General features: G+C 38.8%; 1 protein-coding gene across 3 annotated transcripts in view; it reads left to right on the forward strand.

Annotated features, from left to right (window-relative positions):
• The window catches only part of NDC1 (NAD(P)H dehydrogenase C1), a 330,375-nt gene extending 314,595 nt beyond the window's left edge, over nt 1-15,780 (forward strand). For all 3 annotated transcript variants that reach the window (XM_089431657.1, XM_089431656.1, XM_089431658.1), the window contains 2 exons: nt 15,151-15,254; nt 15,371-15,780. In XM_089431657.1, coding sequence (XP_089287783.1) covers nt 15,151-15,254; nt 15,371-15,507 — 241 coding nt within the window. In that variant the 3' untranslated portion in view covers nt 15,508-15,780. The remainder of the gene's footprint in view (nt 1-15,150; nt 15,255-15,370) is intronic.
• Nucleotides 15,781-17,009: the final 1,229 nt, after the last annotated feature.

Here is a 17,009-nt window from a genome sequence, read left to right on the forward strand (position 1 = left end):
TGTTGGTGGCCACCCACCAACCCATTTGGACCCCCACAACTGTCTCTTTCAGTCTTTTCAGTTTCCTAAATTGTAGCACAACTTACTATTTTTAGCAGTTTTTCGGGTCCTGAACTTCCGGAGCCGTTTTGAGGCCCTAAACGACGTTTTTTTTGGGAATCTGGGGGCAACATGGGTCTATAGACCATGTTGCCCTTCCCAAAGTGGTAGTGCTCGGATAGATCTTTCTAACGAGCTATTGTACGCGTCAAACGGAGATCGTATGCCAAAGTTACGACCCCGGGAAATTGATGTACCAATTTACCCAAACGGGGCCCACAATTTGGCGTTTCATCTTCTAGGGTTAGGTTTCGGGATGTGAAGGGTTTTCCATTGTTTCTCAACAATAAATAGGCCTTCGAGCCTCATTGTAATACAGTTCGGAACAGTTCAGAGGCATGTAGCCGCACATCTCTTCTCAGAGATAGCTACCATCGCCCTAGCTGGTTTATTTCCATTTCTGGTTGTATTCAGTATTTTCCATTAATGAAATGAATCATTATTTCCGCTGCATCTATGTGTTTATGGTTATTGCATCTCTGTATTTATGGTTATCTCTGTAATTTGTTGCGTTCCTGTTTAAATCCGGATCACTTAAATAGCTAGATTGATCAGTAACCAGCAGTAATATTATCGAAAATTCCGGATTTACTATGAAAAAACTTCAGAAAATCTCTCATGTAATTCAGAAAAATAAACTAAATGATAAACCCAGGATCAAAACTAGCTGGGCTCTGCAAGAAAATGCTTGCGGGAGTTGGCTGATTCAGCCGAGAACTTCCTCAAATGCCCACTGGTCTTCTTCAATAAGGGTTTCCTGCACAGCTCACTTCAACCATCAATAAAGAGAGAAAAAACAGTACTAGATCTCAACAGCAATGGAGATACCTGCCATTATTTCAGAAAACCTAATACCATTCAAACCCTAGCAAGTGAACAAGATACCTATGCTCAACAATACTCTTCAATAAGTTGTTACTAATGGCTGAAAATTAAAATATGCAGAAAATAAAATAGCTCACAGCACTTCCAGAGAGTAACACCAGCAAGATTTTAACCCCAAAGTCTTTCTTTATTAGCACCAGAAAAAAGTTTACAAGAGAGCTTCTTCAGCACAAGACTCACAGATCCAATCTGATCTCAAATGACCCCTAGCACCCTATTTAAAGGAAATATTCCCAACAGCTAGTTCGAGTGATCCATGTCAAAATGATCTCGATTGTCGATGAGGATCAAGATATCTCTTAATCTCATCCGTCGAATTTTTAATGCATTAAAAAATTGAAATTCTGCATTTATTTACTCAAAATATTATTATTTTTTTTAGTTTTTACTTTATTTTATTATTTTTATTTATTTATTTATTTATTTTAATTTTTCAATTTTTAAAATTTTTAAATTTATTTTTAAATGGATCCTCGAACTTAGCCTTTGGAAAAATCACCTAGGACCTAGGACTTAGGACTTATGAGGGGATTAAAAACATTTTCTAACCCTCAAGACACTTTACATCATGACTTTTACAACTTTACATCTCAAGGGGGAGAACCCATTTGACATAGACCCTCATAAACCACCCAGTTCTGCGACACAACTATAATCTAGCAGATTAACACACTAGGATTCTCCTAAGATTCTAATGACAAAATAAATTCTGGCTTTGGGGTTAGGCTGAAGGAAAACTCTGCCGATCATAGATCGGTGAGACAAAAAACCTTCCGGAACGTAGATTATCACTAGAAAATTAGGTCCACCTAGGCAATTTACATACATGACTCAACTCTGCTAAGATTATTTACAATTAAATATGCAGACTGGGTTTACAACATAAATTGATCAAGCTGTCGATGACTGTCGAATGGCACGGACATGTCGATCAAGCGCTATCCCTTTTTTGCGAAGAAAAGGGGGTGTACTGCTGGGAAGTTGACACGTAGTGGTCAACATCTGGCTCCACTTGGGGACACGTTGCTGCACTGTAGGAATGTGAGAATCCAGAATCTGCACCCATGCAACACACAACAAAACATAAGTAGCGTCCATCCAAAAAATCATCATATAACGTTAAGCACAGGAAAAATATAAGCTCTTCATTTATTAACTATCTAGTAACATGAAAAGTAAATCTTAATCCTAAAACAGAAATGAAAATGCTGAAAAAACAAGGAGTAAGGTTAGAAATACAGGGGATGCCCCATGGCATCAGATGTGTTCAATATAGTGTATACTGAGCATTTGCCTGCTTTCAGGCAAATCTGTCGGCTGCTTGTCGGATGTGCCATGTCCAATTCTACATATGGTAGGACTTTTTCCTATCCGAAAATCAAGCTGCTCGTGGCCGTCTGATGCATCAAATCTTCTTCTCATTCTCTTTCTTTTGCACTTTTTCTTCCTGGCAGGCTGCATCACTGATGACATGGAACTTTCTGCTTCAAAGCTATCAGATGAAGTATGTAAGATTGCATGACATGTCTTTCTTTATCCTGCATCTGATCTTTATCATTTTTAATTCCATCTGGATCACCTTCAATTAACCAGCTTTCAATCAAACCAATGACCTCCTCATAGTAAGATGGAGCTTGTTGCAGCGGATAAGAAGGCTCTTGATCTATTGATTTTTCCTGGTTTCCTTCATCTTCCGACTGCTATTGAAATTTCGGAAACTATATTTTAATGGCGTCTATCTGACTAGAGTGTTCAACCCTTATAGCACTGATTTCCCTGGCATGGTCTTCTTCCATGGTCATCAAGCAATGCTGCATAGAGTTTATCTCTTTCTTATGATTTGCTTGCATGGTCATCATATTTTCCTCTAAGCCTGACATCTTTCTTTGCATAAAACTAATTTCTGTGTCATGAGTAATCTTCATGGCTTCAATTTCCTTACTATGTTGATTTTGCATGATCTCCATCTCCCTATTACGCTTTTCAAGGTGAGTGCATAAAGTTCTCACATCATTGGCGTAATTAGTTTGATTTATCTCCATATTTCTTACCAGTAGCAATAGATCTTGTATAATTTGCTTATGATCTTCCTTTTCATTGTCAACACTACTATGATCTGCAATGGTACAAGTGGATGGCACACTCTGATATGAAGAATTGTCTTGGACAGCTGGACCTTTTACAAGATTACTTTCATTTTGTTGCACAATTTTAGGGGCACAAGGCGAGCTATCTGGAACACCATATCTGTCTTTAAAAGCATCGACAATGTCTTGCAAAGAAATGAAGGAATCTTCAGGACGACTATTAAACCAGTTCAAAGCATCACCCTTTAAAGAATGGACAAATAGACGCATCTTGACATCTTCATGATTATATTGAGGAAGTCTACAATATATGATCATTACACAAGTAAACCTGTTTAAATGCTGTCTAACAGCGACCGAATCACCACCTGAGAACTTAAATAATTTAGAAATGGCTTCTTTCGGAAAATCATGGAGAGTATCAGTAAAATGACATGGTTTAAATGAATAATCCATGATGAATAATAAGGGATCAAATGGATGATAGAAAGAGATTTCTGCTCAAGAAAATTAAGAGATGAAAGAAGTGGAGTCGCCACTTGAACAATGAATCTAATTCTAGGATCCAAAAATCAACCAACAAGCAGATATGAGAGAGGAGTCGCCACCCAAACAAGAAATGAACTGAAGAGTAGTTGCTGATATGACGAAAGATAAGGCGATAAAAGATCCAAATGATAACCAAAAATGTTGAATCTGCCAGCTCAAATGAGAGATGAGAAAGATGAAAGAATGATGAGAAATGAGAAGATGAATGTCGTTGAAACGCCAGGAACAGAAAAACTCTGTCCCCGGCAATGGCGCCAAAAAATGTTGTCGCACAAATTGTCACGACAACGCTCAGACCGGGGGCTGTCACCCTGATCCCCGATCTCTCCGTTTAAGCCTGTCTCCCGCGGCTAAGGGGGGTAGACCCTATAGGAAAAATGGATGACCAACTGTGAACCAGTTGGGTTGGGAGACACGAAAGGAAACTAGCACTAAATAGATTTTATTAATTTAATGGACCAGTGCCTTATAGAGTTAATGGCTGAATGAAAATGCTGCGAAAAGATGAACTCATTAACAATCATTTACCATCAGATAACTCAAGTAATGCAAAATATTCAATAGATGCACAATGCTTTAATAGTGATCCAGCAATTAAAACTCAATAGCGATATTCCAGCAATTAAAATTTCGAAAGATAAATGCTTTAAACAACCAAGTAGAATGCTAACCGGAGATCACATTCATGTAGCTAATCTTTAAATGATCATTCAAGAATATTTAACCACATGAAAAATGATAAACATTAACCTCACATCAAAAATTTAGCCTCAGTGAAAGAGATAAAAAGTAACAGATTCCTGGGCTAAGATTCAAACTGGCAAAATATTTCCAAAATATTTTTATGTTTTCAAATAAAACAAGACTAGGCTGACTAAAGTCTAAATAAATGAGACTATAGAAAAGAAAAATTTTATATCTTTTTTCAAATTTTTTTTATGATTTTTCTAATTTTTATACTTTTTTATTTTTTATGATTAATAAAAATAAAACTTAAACTAAACTATAGAATTAAAATCTAGAACTTTTTTGTTTTTTTTATGATTTTATAATTTTTTAAGAATTTTATGATTATAAAAAAGGACTTGAAATCAAAATTTAAACTAAAACTAAAGTCTAAAAAGGACTTTTATTAATGACTTTTTTTTATTTTTTATAATTTTTATGATTTAAAATTAAGATCTAAACTAAATCTGAAGGAAAAGTAAATCTAAACAAAATTAATAATTCTAAAACTAATCTATAAGGAACTTTTTTTTATTTTTTATTTTTTATTTTTTTTAAAGACTCCAAATGAAACGATGAAAATAGCAAATATCTAATATATATATTTTTTTGGTGCCCCCTTTTTTTTATATATTTAAATAAATTCAAAACTAAAACAAAATTAATCTAATGCATGAAAATTTTTAAATCTAACAAATAATAAAAAGAAATGAAAATCGAAATTTTTCCTTTTTTTATAAAACTAAAACTAAGGAACTGGACCTACGCAAATCCCTGATAAAAAAAAATACGATGACATATGTAACCAAAACTAAAGCCTAGATCCAAAATAAAAAATTCAACCTATGGAAATTACAGTACGCAGGCAAACAAAATCGTCTTACCATACAGATCTCGTCCGACGTGATCCCTGGTCCGTGTAAAATAAAAAAGGGTGAGATCCTTACAAAATGCTTGCAGATCGATCGACGGCGGATGGATTTGTGTTTTTGCAGTTTCCAGCAATGCTTAATGGCGGAATGCTCTGGCCCGTATATGCGTTTTGCTTTGCAGGTTATTTGACGGCGGACAGAGTGAGTGTAGCAGCAGCTTGGAAGAAAAAAATGGCTCACGCAGGTTTGCAAGCTTGCTGTTCAACGGACAGATGAACGCTGGCCCGTGTATATTTAAAACAAAAAAAACGTGATTTTTTTTTTGTTTTAGGTGACAGCGGAATAGTGAATGCAGGTGCGACAGAGTTGCTTGTGGAGTATGGCAGCGAAGGGGAGCTTTGATTTGACGCTGGCAGAGAAACGAAAAAAACTGTGACTGCGGGGATGAGGGGTCGTAACGCGTTTGGCAAGTGGATGGCCAAGAGTGTGAAAGATTTGCAGGTATAACAACGTTTTAAAAAAAATTTGGATGACTGCCAGTAAAGATTTGATACAGATTCGAGGGTTTGGACAACAGTAAATGGAGGAGCACAGGTCCAAAGCCAAACTTTTAAAAGAAATTGAAAGCTCCAGGCCACAGTAAACAGATTGCCCTAAAAAACAAAAACTGCAGCTCTCCACGAAATTTATATTTGAAATTCCCTGCTTGAAATTTGCCTGATAAGACCCCGAAAATTTCTCAATCACTTGCACCTGTAACCTGCAAAAGAAAGAAAAACCCTAATAATACGTGCATAAAACAAAATTTAAACCCTAGATGATCTAAACAGTTTACAGCTCTTTGACTCTTAAACAGCTAGATTGATCAGTAACCAGCAGTAATATTATCGAAAATTCCAGATTTACTATGAAAAAACTTCAGAAAATCTCTCATGTAATTCAGAAAAATAAACTAAATGATAAACCCAGGATCAAAACTAGCTGGGCTCTGCAAGAAAATGCTTGTGGGAGTTGGCTGGTTCAGCCGAGAACTTCCCCAAACGCCCACTGGTCTTCTTCAATAAGGGTTTCCTGCACAGCTCACTTCAACCATCAATAAAGAGAGAAAAAACAGTACTAGATCTCAACAGCAATGGAGATACCTGCCATTACTTCAGAAAACCTAATACCATTCAAACCCTAGCAAGTGAACAAGATACCTATGCTCAACAATACTCTTCAATAAGCTGTTACTAATGGCTGAAAATTAAAATATGCAGAAAATAAAATAGCTCACAGCACTTCCAGAGAGTAACACCAGCAAGATTTTAACCCCAAAGTCTTTCTTTATTAGCACCAGAAAAAAGTTTACAAGAGAGCTTCTTCAGCACAAGACTCACAGATCCAATCTGATCTCAAATGACCCCTAGCACCCTATTTAAAGGAAAAATTCCCAACAGCTAGTTCGAGTGATCCATGTCAAAATGATCTCGACTGTCGATAAGGATCAAGATATCTCTTAATCTCATCCGTCGAATTTTTAATGCATTAAAAAATTGAAATTCTGCATTTATTTACTCAAAATATTATTATTTTATTATTTTTTTAAGTTTTTACTTTATTTTATTATTTATTATTTATTATTTTATTTATTTATTTATTTATTTTAATTTTTTAATTTTTTAATTTTTTTAATTTATTTTTAAATGGATCCTCGAACTTAGCCTTTGGAAAAATCACCTAGGACCTAGGACTTAGGACTTATGAGGGGATTAAAAACATTTTCTAACCCTCAAGACACTTTACATCACGACTTTTACAACTTTACATCTCAAGGGGGAGAACCCATTTGACATAGACCCTCATAAACCACCCAGTTCTGCGACACAACTATAATCTAGCAGATTAACACACTAGGATTCTCCTAAGATTCTAATGACAAAATCCATTCCGGCTTTGGGGTTAGGCTGAAGGAAAACTCTGTCGATCATAGATCGGTGAGACAAAAAACCTTCCGGAACGTAGATTATCACTAGAAAATTAGGTCCACCTAGGCAATTTACATACATGACTCAACTCTGCTAAGATTATTTACAATTAAATATGCAGACTAGGTTTACAACATAAATTGATCAAGCTGTCGATGACTGTCGAATGGCACGGACATGTCGATCAAGCGCTATCCCTTTTTTGCGAAGAAAAGGGGGTGTACTGCTGGGAAGTTGACACGTAGTGGTCAACAGATCCGATTGATCCTCATCCACATGAGCCTTCCTCTTCTAGGAAGAGGCCTTCATGGCTTAGGGGGATACTTGATGATGCTGAAGGACATGCTGCACCCTGAGGAACCTTCCATCAAAGTAAGAAACTTAACAGGTATCAGGGATACCTGACCATCATGAGCACGATCATACAAAATGAACCTTCATCATTCTCAGATGTCATCAAGCATTAACTATGGAAGGATGCTATGACCATAGAATATGAGTCTATTATGGAGAATGATGTCTGGGAAGTAGTTCCCAGACCCTGGACAAGACAATTGTTACTTCAAAATGGCTTTACAAGATAAAGCATGCAGCAAATGGAAGTATGGAAAAGTATAAGGTTCATTTTGTTGCTCGTGGTTTATCCCAGAAGGGAGGTATAGACTATGATATTTGCACCTGTTGCCAGATATACGACCATCCGCTTGATCATAGCCCTTGTGGCTTCACAAGGATGGAACCTACATCAGATGGATGTTAAGACCGCGTTCTTGCATGGTTCTATCAAAGAAGAGGTTTATGTGGAGCAACCTGAAGGATTTGAGTTTATGATTGAAAATCTCATGTATGCAGGTTGAAGAAGGCTCTCTATGGGCTGAAGCAAAAACCTCGAGCATGGTATGAGAGGATCGATAGCTACTTGATGAAGCTGGGATTCACTAGGAGTGAAGCTGATCCTAACCTTTACTTTAAGGTTGAAGATGACAAGCCTCTCATACTGGTGTTGTATGTGGATGACCTCTTTCTAACAGGTGCAAACCCTCTCATTCAGAAATGTAAGAGGGAGATGGCTTCTGAATTTGAAATGAAGGACCAAGGACTTGAAGTGTGGCAGAAGCCAAGTGAAATTTTCCTATCTCAAGGAAAATATGTGGTAAATATATTGGAAAGATTCGGTATGATGGACTGCAAACCTGTGACTACCTCGAGGATCTTAACTTTTAGAAGCTATATGGTAGTGATGTCGGACCAGACTTGGGAAATGCCTCTAAGTTTCAAAAACTCATTCGCATTGATGTTCTTGGTGAACCTCCATCTGAACATATGTTTTGCAGTTAGCATTGTGAGCTCATATTTGGTTGAGCCTCACTGGATTGATGCCCGGAATCTTCTGAGATGTCTTCAGGACACAATCTCTCATGGATTAAGATACACTTCCGGAGATGTGAGACTACTTGGATACACTGATGTTGATTGGGCAGGCAGTGTGGTGGACCGTAAGAGCACTTCCAGGTACTGTTTCACCTTGGGATCTACTTCGATATCCTGGATGAGCAGGAAGCAGAAGTCGGTGGCTTTGAGCACCGCCGAAGCAGGATATATTGTTGCTAGCATAACCTCGTGTGAGGCAGTCTGGTTGCGAAAGCTCTTCAGTGAGCTGTTTGGATTTACATTGGATACCACTATGATTCTCTGTAACAACCAGAGGTGGGATTCGATTATTGAGGAATCCCGTATTCGTCAATTGCTCCAGCAGATAGACATCATCTGGGATATGGTAAGTCGATGAGCAAGGAAGCTCCATCACATTAAGATGATGTACAGGTTGATAGACCTTGTCAAAGCCCCGAGGAAAGATCTAATCTGTGATTTTCCCAAACGACTTGGAGTCGGCAAGAAACCCTTGTACAAGGGTCCTGCATGTTGCATACATTGAGCTCTGGGAGCTCTGAGGGCTTGCGGTTCCTACTGGAGCAACATATGACCACAGGGTGACTCACCCCCCCTGGTGGTGCACACTGGAACAAGATGATTCACTCTCTTGTGGGACAAGATGATTCGCTCTCTTGTGGAACAGGATGATTCGCTCTCCTGTTTAGCAGGATGATTAGTTCTCCTGTGAGGTCTGGATTGATGTGTTCTCCATGGCAGCCTGGATTGATGTGTTCTCCATGGCGATTGTAGCAGGATTGATGTGTTCTCCTGTGAGGACATGATTGATTAGTTCTCCTGTCGAGGCATCCTACCCATGCAGTCTGGGACTCATGGGAAGTACCTCTCATCTGATCAATGAGCAGGGAAATGAAGTTAGGGACCATAGTAGTACCGATGGACGCATCGTTGTATCTACCATACTCCCTACGCTAGGATGACCTCTATTGATCTGGGATCAATGATACTGGTCTGGGACCAGTGGTAGGAGTTGTACCATACTAAGACGCTGACTTTGGGTCGGTTGAGACTGGTCTGGGACCAGTGGTACATACTCCGAGACTGACTTCGTGTCAGTGCAGTACTAGTCTGGGACCAGTGAGAGTGGTACATACTATGACGCTGACTTCGGGTCGGTTGAGACTGGTCTGGGACCAGTGGTACACTCTCTGAGACTGCGATACTGGTTTAGGACCAGTGGTAGGAGTTGTACCATACTATGACGCTGACTTCGGGTCGGTTGAGACTGGTCTGGGACCAGTGGTACATACTCCGAGACTGACTTCGTGTCAGTTCAGTACTGGTCTGGGACCAGTGAGAGTGGTACATACTATGACGCTGACTTCGGGTCGGTTGAGATTGGTCTGGGATCAGTGGTACACTCTCTGAGACTGCGATACTGGTCTGAGACCAGTGGTAGGAGTGGTACTTACTATGAAGCTGACTTCGGGTCGGCTGAGACTGGTCTGGGACCAGTGGTACGCACTCTGAGACTGACTTTGAGTCAATGGAGGATGATACTGGTCTAGGACCAGTGGAGTTGTACTCACTATGACGCTGACTTCGGGTTGGTTGAGACTAGTCTGGGACCAGTGGTACATACTCTGAGACTGAGTTTGAGTCAGTATGATACATCCTCGATCATTTCTTCTTCTTCATAGTTCGGACAAAAGCAAAGCAGAACAAAACAATGCAAGAGCAGAGCAGAACAAAGCAAAACAATACAGATCAGTGCAGGGCAGAACAAGACAAAGCAGAACAGGCAGAATAGAGCAGAGCAGGGCAAGGGTCAGGCTGTACAGGGCAGTGCATTTGATTGATGAATAGTAATGACCGATAGACAGATTGCAGATGAAGTTCTCCCTGGTTGAGAGGGAGTGTTAAAATTGGCAACCAGGGCAAAACTTCATGTGGGTCATCTTATTCATGGCTGATAATATTTTTATTAGATTCCTCTCGTCGAGAGGTGTAGGATTGATATAAAGATCATCCGATTCCGATAAGTATTCATGGAGATATGAATTTATTTTGATTATGGAATTATTATCAAGCCGACCTACAACTCATGTAGGCTCAGAAGCCCAACAGTCGCATCTATTCACCCACCAATGTTCTGTATAAATATAAGAGGACTTTTCCTCATTTGGATTCACTCATCTCATCACATCTCTCTCTCTCTCTACTACGCAGAAATGAGTCTCTTCTCTACTACGCTGAAATGGGTCTCTCTCTCACACATGTGAAGCCGGAAGTTGTTGAATTTGAAGCTGTAACTGTAGAAGTAAAGATTGACTTGCGTGGCCTAGAAGATCTCCTCATCTGAACTGCGTTGTAGGTTCATCTAAACCTCCTCTGAAAGCTGCAACTTTTGGTGGTGGAATGAAGTCAATCCGACGAACGGTTTGCAAGATATCGACTACCCTAGTTTGAAGCCGGAAACTGCTCAAACTGAAGCTGCAACTGCAGAAGTAAAGATTGACTTGCGTGGCCTAGAAGATCTCCTCTTTGGAACTGCGCTGTAGGTTCATCTGAACCTCCTCTGAAAGACGCAACTTTTGGTGGTGGAATGAAGTCAATCCGACGAACGGTTTGCAAGATATCGTCTGCCCTAGTTTGATAATGAAGCCGCTAATGCTGATGCTGTTGATCTAGGGTTTGCTACTGCTGATATGAATCAGATTTATTGTACTATTTATCTTTGTTGAATTATTGAAGATAAAAGAAGATTTGATCAAAGGGTTTCCCCACACATTGTGGGGTTTGTCCCTGGCTAGCCGCCACATCTTGTGTCTCTTGTCTTGGCTTGTTTTCTGTCAATCATTTAATGTTCTATCTACACTTTACTTTATGTACATGTGATTGCTAATCGGTGGAATATAATAAGAAAAAGAAGTAAACTGTTATAAGCATAGAACATACCATAACTTAACATTTCTCCTCACTCTCTCACTCTCACTCACTCTCTCACTCTCACTCTCACTCTCACTCACTCTCACTCTCAAACAATGATGAAATGAATATGAGGGAGGGTCTATTTATATTCTTTCCCTCCCTCCAATGCTCGCTCTCTCCCTCCCTCACTTTATTTTCACACCCATCGTTGTTTTTTGTTTTTCTAAATCCGGCGAATTTTTTTTTCCACGCATTTTTTTCCGGGCGTTGCTCACCGCCGCAGGAGTGATTTTTATAACCCAGGAGTGGTTGGGAGCGACCGCTCCTAGGTTTTAAAAATCGCTTCTGGAGCGACAGGAGCAACGCTCCCTCTATCGATTCGAAAAAACCAGGGAGCACAAATTTTTTTAGGGAGCGCGCTCTTGACCCACTCCCGCTCGAAGCGCGGATTGGGAGTGGGATCGAGAGGGGGGGGCGCTCCCCTGCAACACTGAATAAACATATTACTTACAATACATTGTGTATTTTACATTAAAAGCACAAACAAGCTATAGGTTTTGTTGCTACAAAAAGAATTTGACAAAGTGATCTTAGATAAAAATGAAGAAATTTCTCACTTAAAATATCATGGTCAGAAATTACTTGCATAAGTCAAGAATTCCAAGGTTACGAAGCAATCATTGGAAAACATGACAAAATAACCTATCCAGATAGAAGCATCAAAGTCTTAAGGTAAAAATGTACCAGTTGAGGAGAAGGGAACAAATACAGATCCCATTAATCTTACGATTCAAAAAGATGCCAATCCAATTGTAGTAAAAACATACTGGGATATTATAGTATAAATGAAAGAAATTTTGTGTACGTACTAATAAAAGCTCAACAATTAATTATGCAACATCAATGCATAGAGAAAATATAACTTCGAAAGTAAAGCAATGAAACACTACTAAGACACCTTATCAACATCCAAATCACAAGAGCAAGTATATTAACCAGTGAACATATTAACATCAATCAAAAGTTAGCATAACTTCCTAAGAATACTGTAATATCCCTTATCAGGGATATCCCTCAAACACAAGCAAACTCCAACCAGAGATGGACTGGGAGGGTGTTTACCAGATATATCGCCTCTGAAAAGAGGACGAGATCTAGAGGCTACCTGGCCCTTTCCAGACTCTGTCTAAGAGTATAGGAGAAAAACACACGAGTGGTATAGTAGTCGGGAAGCTCAAAGAGATAAAAACAATAATAGTAGTGCCACATACAATAATGTATACATGGAATATAAGCAGATACTTGAGAAATGCAGAGAGAAATGCTAAGCCATTTTATTATACTGAGTAATGGAAAGAGTACAAGAGGTGATCAGAAAGATAGCATCTCGACTTGCACAAGAAAAGTGAAGAAATACACTCAGAATGGTAAGGAAATGGCCTCTCTCTGAACTGCGTCCAAGCTATCAGAGAACTGCTGTGCTACTGCTACTGCTGGAATCAAGTGAGGATTTGGGGTTGTTTCCCTCAGAAAATCTTGAAACTCTAGAATCAACCTTTGCTCAATAAACCTAGAAAAGCTGAGAAAGCTTTTCTAAAATAGCTGACCCCCGAAAATCACCCCCTTGGGGATCTACGCTATCCCTCAAGGCTCTGCGCTGCCCCTGAAGAGAATCCTCCAAAACTCTACCCGAGACTCCACCAAAATCCTCCAATATGCAAGGGTTGATCCCTTGCTCAATCTCCAAGCTCAAATCCTCCACACAAACCCAATCCGGAGCTCCTACCAAAAGAGACTGCGTCCTCCCCTCTCAACACTACGCAGTCATCAAAATGCTCAGCTCTTCCTCAACTTCAGAAATCGCTCCTCCTAAAAAATACTAATGAAACTACCTTGCCCGAGCAGACACTCGAAGTCCCCCAGGGCTAAGGGTGAGATCTCTGAACGGAGACACTCGATGCACTAAACAGTGCTGCAGACAGGCTAAACAGCGAGCGTGCTCTAAGTTGAAGTGACTAGCTCAAATGCAACATAATCAAATGACAAAATGAGGAGGCTCCCCTCTCCTTTATAGCGCTGGCCTCTCTCAATCCTAAGGCCCACTTCCTCCAACGCAATCCCTCTCTTGCCATGTGTTCCTTTCCATCTGCGCAGTCACTCCAAGTGTCTACGTGGGCCTCATCTCTGCGTGGTCCTTTGGCCCCCTTGGCTCCCCTTTAAGTCACAACGTTGTGCTACTAGGGAGTGACTTTATTCTAAATGTGAGTTATGTCACCCTTTTCCTCACCTTTTTATTTATAAATAACTGTAGAAGGCAAAATTGAGCAAAATCGAATATTCCAATTAGCCATGGCTAATTAGGAATATTACAAATACTGATACCAATATTATCAAGTCTTATGATAACAATTCATCTTCGAAAGCTTTTAAATGTGATGTTCCACAAGATCAAATTGGGATGGTTAGATCATTTTTCAGTTTGACATTTTTTCCTCATCACCTAGAGGTTCATATAAACTTGTAGCACAGAAGATAATAGTTTCATGAATTGGAAAAGGACATGACTCTTTATGAATGGGCTCTCCTGGTTAGGTATATATATGAGACCCTAATTGTACTTTCGTCATCATATTTTCTACTATCAGTTATATACAATTTATATATTGTCCACATGGATTTCTTTATATTCTAGACATTTTAAATATTTTGCTTGAGAACAAACTTTCTTTGTATCATTTCACAACACGACATATTTTATATGTTGAGTAAAGTGTTCACTTGAAGCACGTTGAAAGAAAACTTTTGTATGCAGTGTAAAACCAGTAAATCTTGAACAAAATATAGGATTGGTAGCCTTCTAACTAGGGAATGTGTATCAAAGTTTCATTTCTAAGTGCAATTGGTAATTTGGTATACAAGTGAGCTATATGTTATACAAAGGTAAGAAGTCCCATACGGTTAGGATTAAGTTGATGCTAAACATGTCTTAAGGTGAGACTAATTCTAAAAAACCCTATATCAAGCTTTGAAGTGGAAGTTGTAATTCAACAAATGATCTCTAGTAGTTATTTTTATATAATAGTGAACAAAAGAAAAAATGTTGTTCATTTGGAAGGGAAGAGTCAGATCATGAGTTGGTAATCAATTAGAGAAATTCCCCATCTTGAACTTAATTCATGAACCGGTAGTCATGAATAATGTTTTAAGCAATCCCTAAGTGATTCCATTCACATCATTGATCCCACCTACAATATAAATTTCCTCTCTGCTAAATTTTTGACAAATTGACAGGGTGTATCCTTGGGACAGGTTGTATCCTGATCCAATAAAGCACTATAACATTCCTTATGACTAAAGAATACATATAAAAATGATGAACATTAACACAAATCAAAGCACCCCAGGTCTTCTTAAAATGGTCACTAGCACATGAAACCAAAGTCACTAGTTAAGTTCTGTGCACAAGTCCCCCAATGATGATTTTCTATTTGATTTCTGTTTTCCTATATTAACAGATTACATTTTACAAAGTTATGAGGTCATCATCTAGTGCTACAGGGGTTAATAACTTAATTCATTTATTGTTTGAATATGATAGTTTACTTTCTGGTTTGAATTGTTGAAACTTTTATATTTTGGCAGGTTTCAAAATTTAGGGGAGATGATGACTCTTGGGAAGAATGATGCTGTATGTGCCCCAACCTTCGTAGAGGGCTTAATTCTTGATGGCCGTGTAGGCAATACAGGTATAAAATCTTGATAATTAGCTTTTTACTGGTATGTATTATGGTGAACGCTTGTTAGCCACTATATGTGATTGATCATTGAACCTTATCTTATACACTATGTTTCTTTGTAACAGCAAGGAAGTTGGCTTACTTGTATCGAATGCCTACGGATGAACAAAGGGTTAAAGTTGGGCTTAGCTGGCTGGCAAAATCTAGCATTGATTCCATTGCAGGTTTGCAAAGTGCCATTACACAAGCTTTGGGAAGCTGAACGAACAAAGAGTTGGGCTTAACTGGCTGGCAAAGTATAGCATCGATTCCATTGCACATTTGCGGAGTGCCATTACACAATCTTTGGGAAGCTGAACGAACAAAGAGTTAAAGTTGGGCTTAGCTGGCTGGAAAAATCTAGTATTGATTACATTGCAGTTTTGCAAAGTGCCATTACACTAAGCTTTGGGAAGCTGAACCTATCTATTGTATTGTTATCGTATTCTATAAAGTAATTAAACTACTTGAGTACTCGAATGAGTTTTGATTATAATTAGTCAATCTCACTAGTTAGTAGTGACTGATGAATTGCTTCTATTTGATGCTTCCTTTTTCAATAATATAGCACTTGTAGCTGGCATAGAAATGTGTATATATTTGAGGGTCGGTAAGGTGTGGTCATAATGAATTGTAACTGGTTTTGAACCTGCTCATCTATGTAAATGGGTTTCAAATTGGAATCAAATCAAATCAAATTAAATTCAATGAATTGGGTTTGAAAAAAAAATACATAAAAATATTTTTTTTTTTAATGAAAAAATATTTTAAGATTTCAAAGCATGATTTTAAACCATTAAAGACAAAATATGCAAAGTGTGTTCATCTACATGCCATGTACCAATGAATATATCAAAATGACACTGAGTGCAATACATATCAACAACAAAATAGATAATCAAATAGGCTCTAAATGGCCTATAGAGCCCAAAAACAATGCTACTAGCTACGAGGCCACTAGCCTATTGCCACACAATCTAGCATGGGTCCTAGGAGGGGTACCTAAGGGACAAATAATAAACTAAGCGAAAACAATGGGACAAAGGCCCACTGTCACCACAACGTATGTCCCCTTCTCTTCTCAGATTTTCACTGACATGAGGAGTCCCAATATGGAGGAAATCACCTAGGATGATGGATGAATGATGAGGTCTATAGTGATTTCCAAGGCCCATTCAAAGAAGAGCCTCAATGCAAGGCTCAATTGTTTTGATGAAGCTTAGTGGTTCTCCAAGAAGGGTCTATAAAAAGGCCTAGACCAAGGAGGGAAGGTTATTCAATTACAAGGGATAATCCTAGACCTAAGGCTTTCTATGGTGGCAAGACTCTCTAAAGGCTTTGCAAGATGATTAACATATATGGCTTTAACACCAATAGAGAGACCTAGGGGAAAATCCAAGCAAGGCCTAGAGCTTACAGTGATTGCAAGAGAATGATCTTCAATGTGACTACTAGGTCAAGTGAGGAGAAAGGGGAAGGTCAAAATGATTAACTTCCTTTGAGTTTTCAAGTGCAAGTGACCTTCAATGCTACCACTAACCAAAGAAGTTCAAGGATAAAATCAATGTTGGAGCTAGGGCTCGAGATTTCTCTCAAACTAGCCACGAGAATTGCTTCAAAATTTGAGGGTAGCTAGAGGAAACTACGACGCAATAGCCTACCAACTTGCTCGCTCCCCAAAGTGACCTTCCTAATGCAATTCGCACTAGGCCCTAGTTGGCCTTC

This window comes from Pinus tabuliformis, chromosome 5_1, assembly GCF_031772625.1.
Source record: "Pinus tabuliformis cultivar Carrire ecotype Pingquan chromosome 5_1, CPIR1, whole genome shotgun sequence".
NCBI lineage: Eukaryota > Viridiplantae > Streptophyta > Pinopsida > Pinales > Pinaceae > Pinus > Pinus tabuliformis.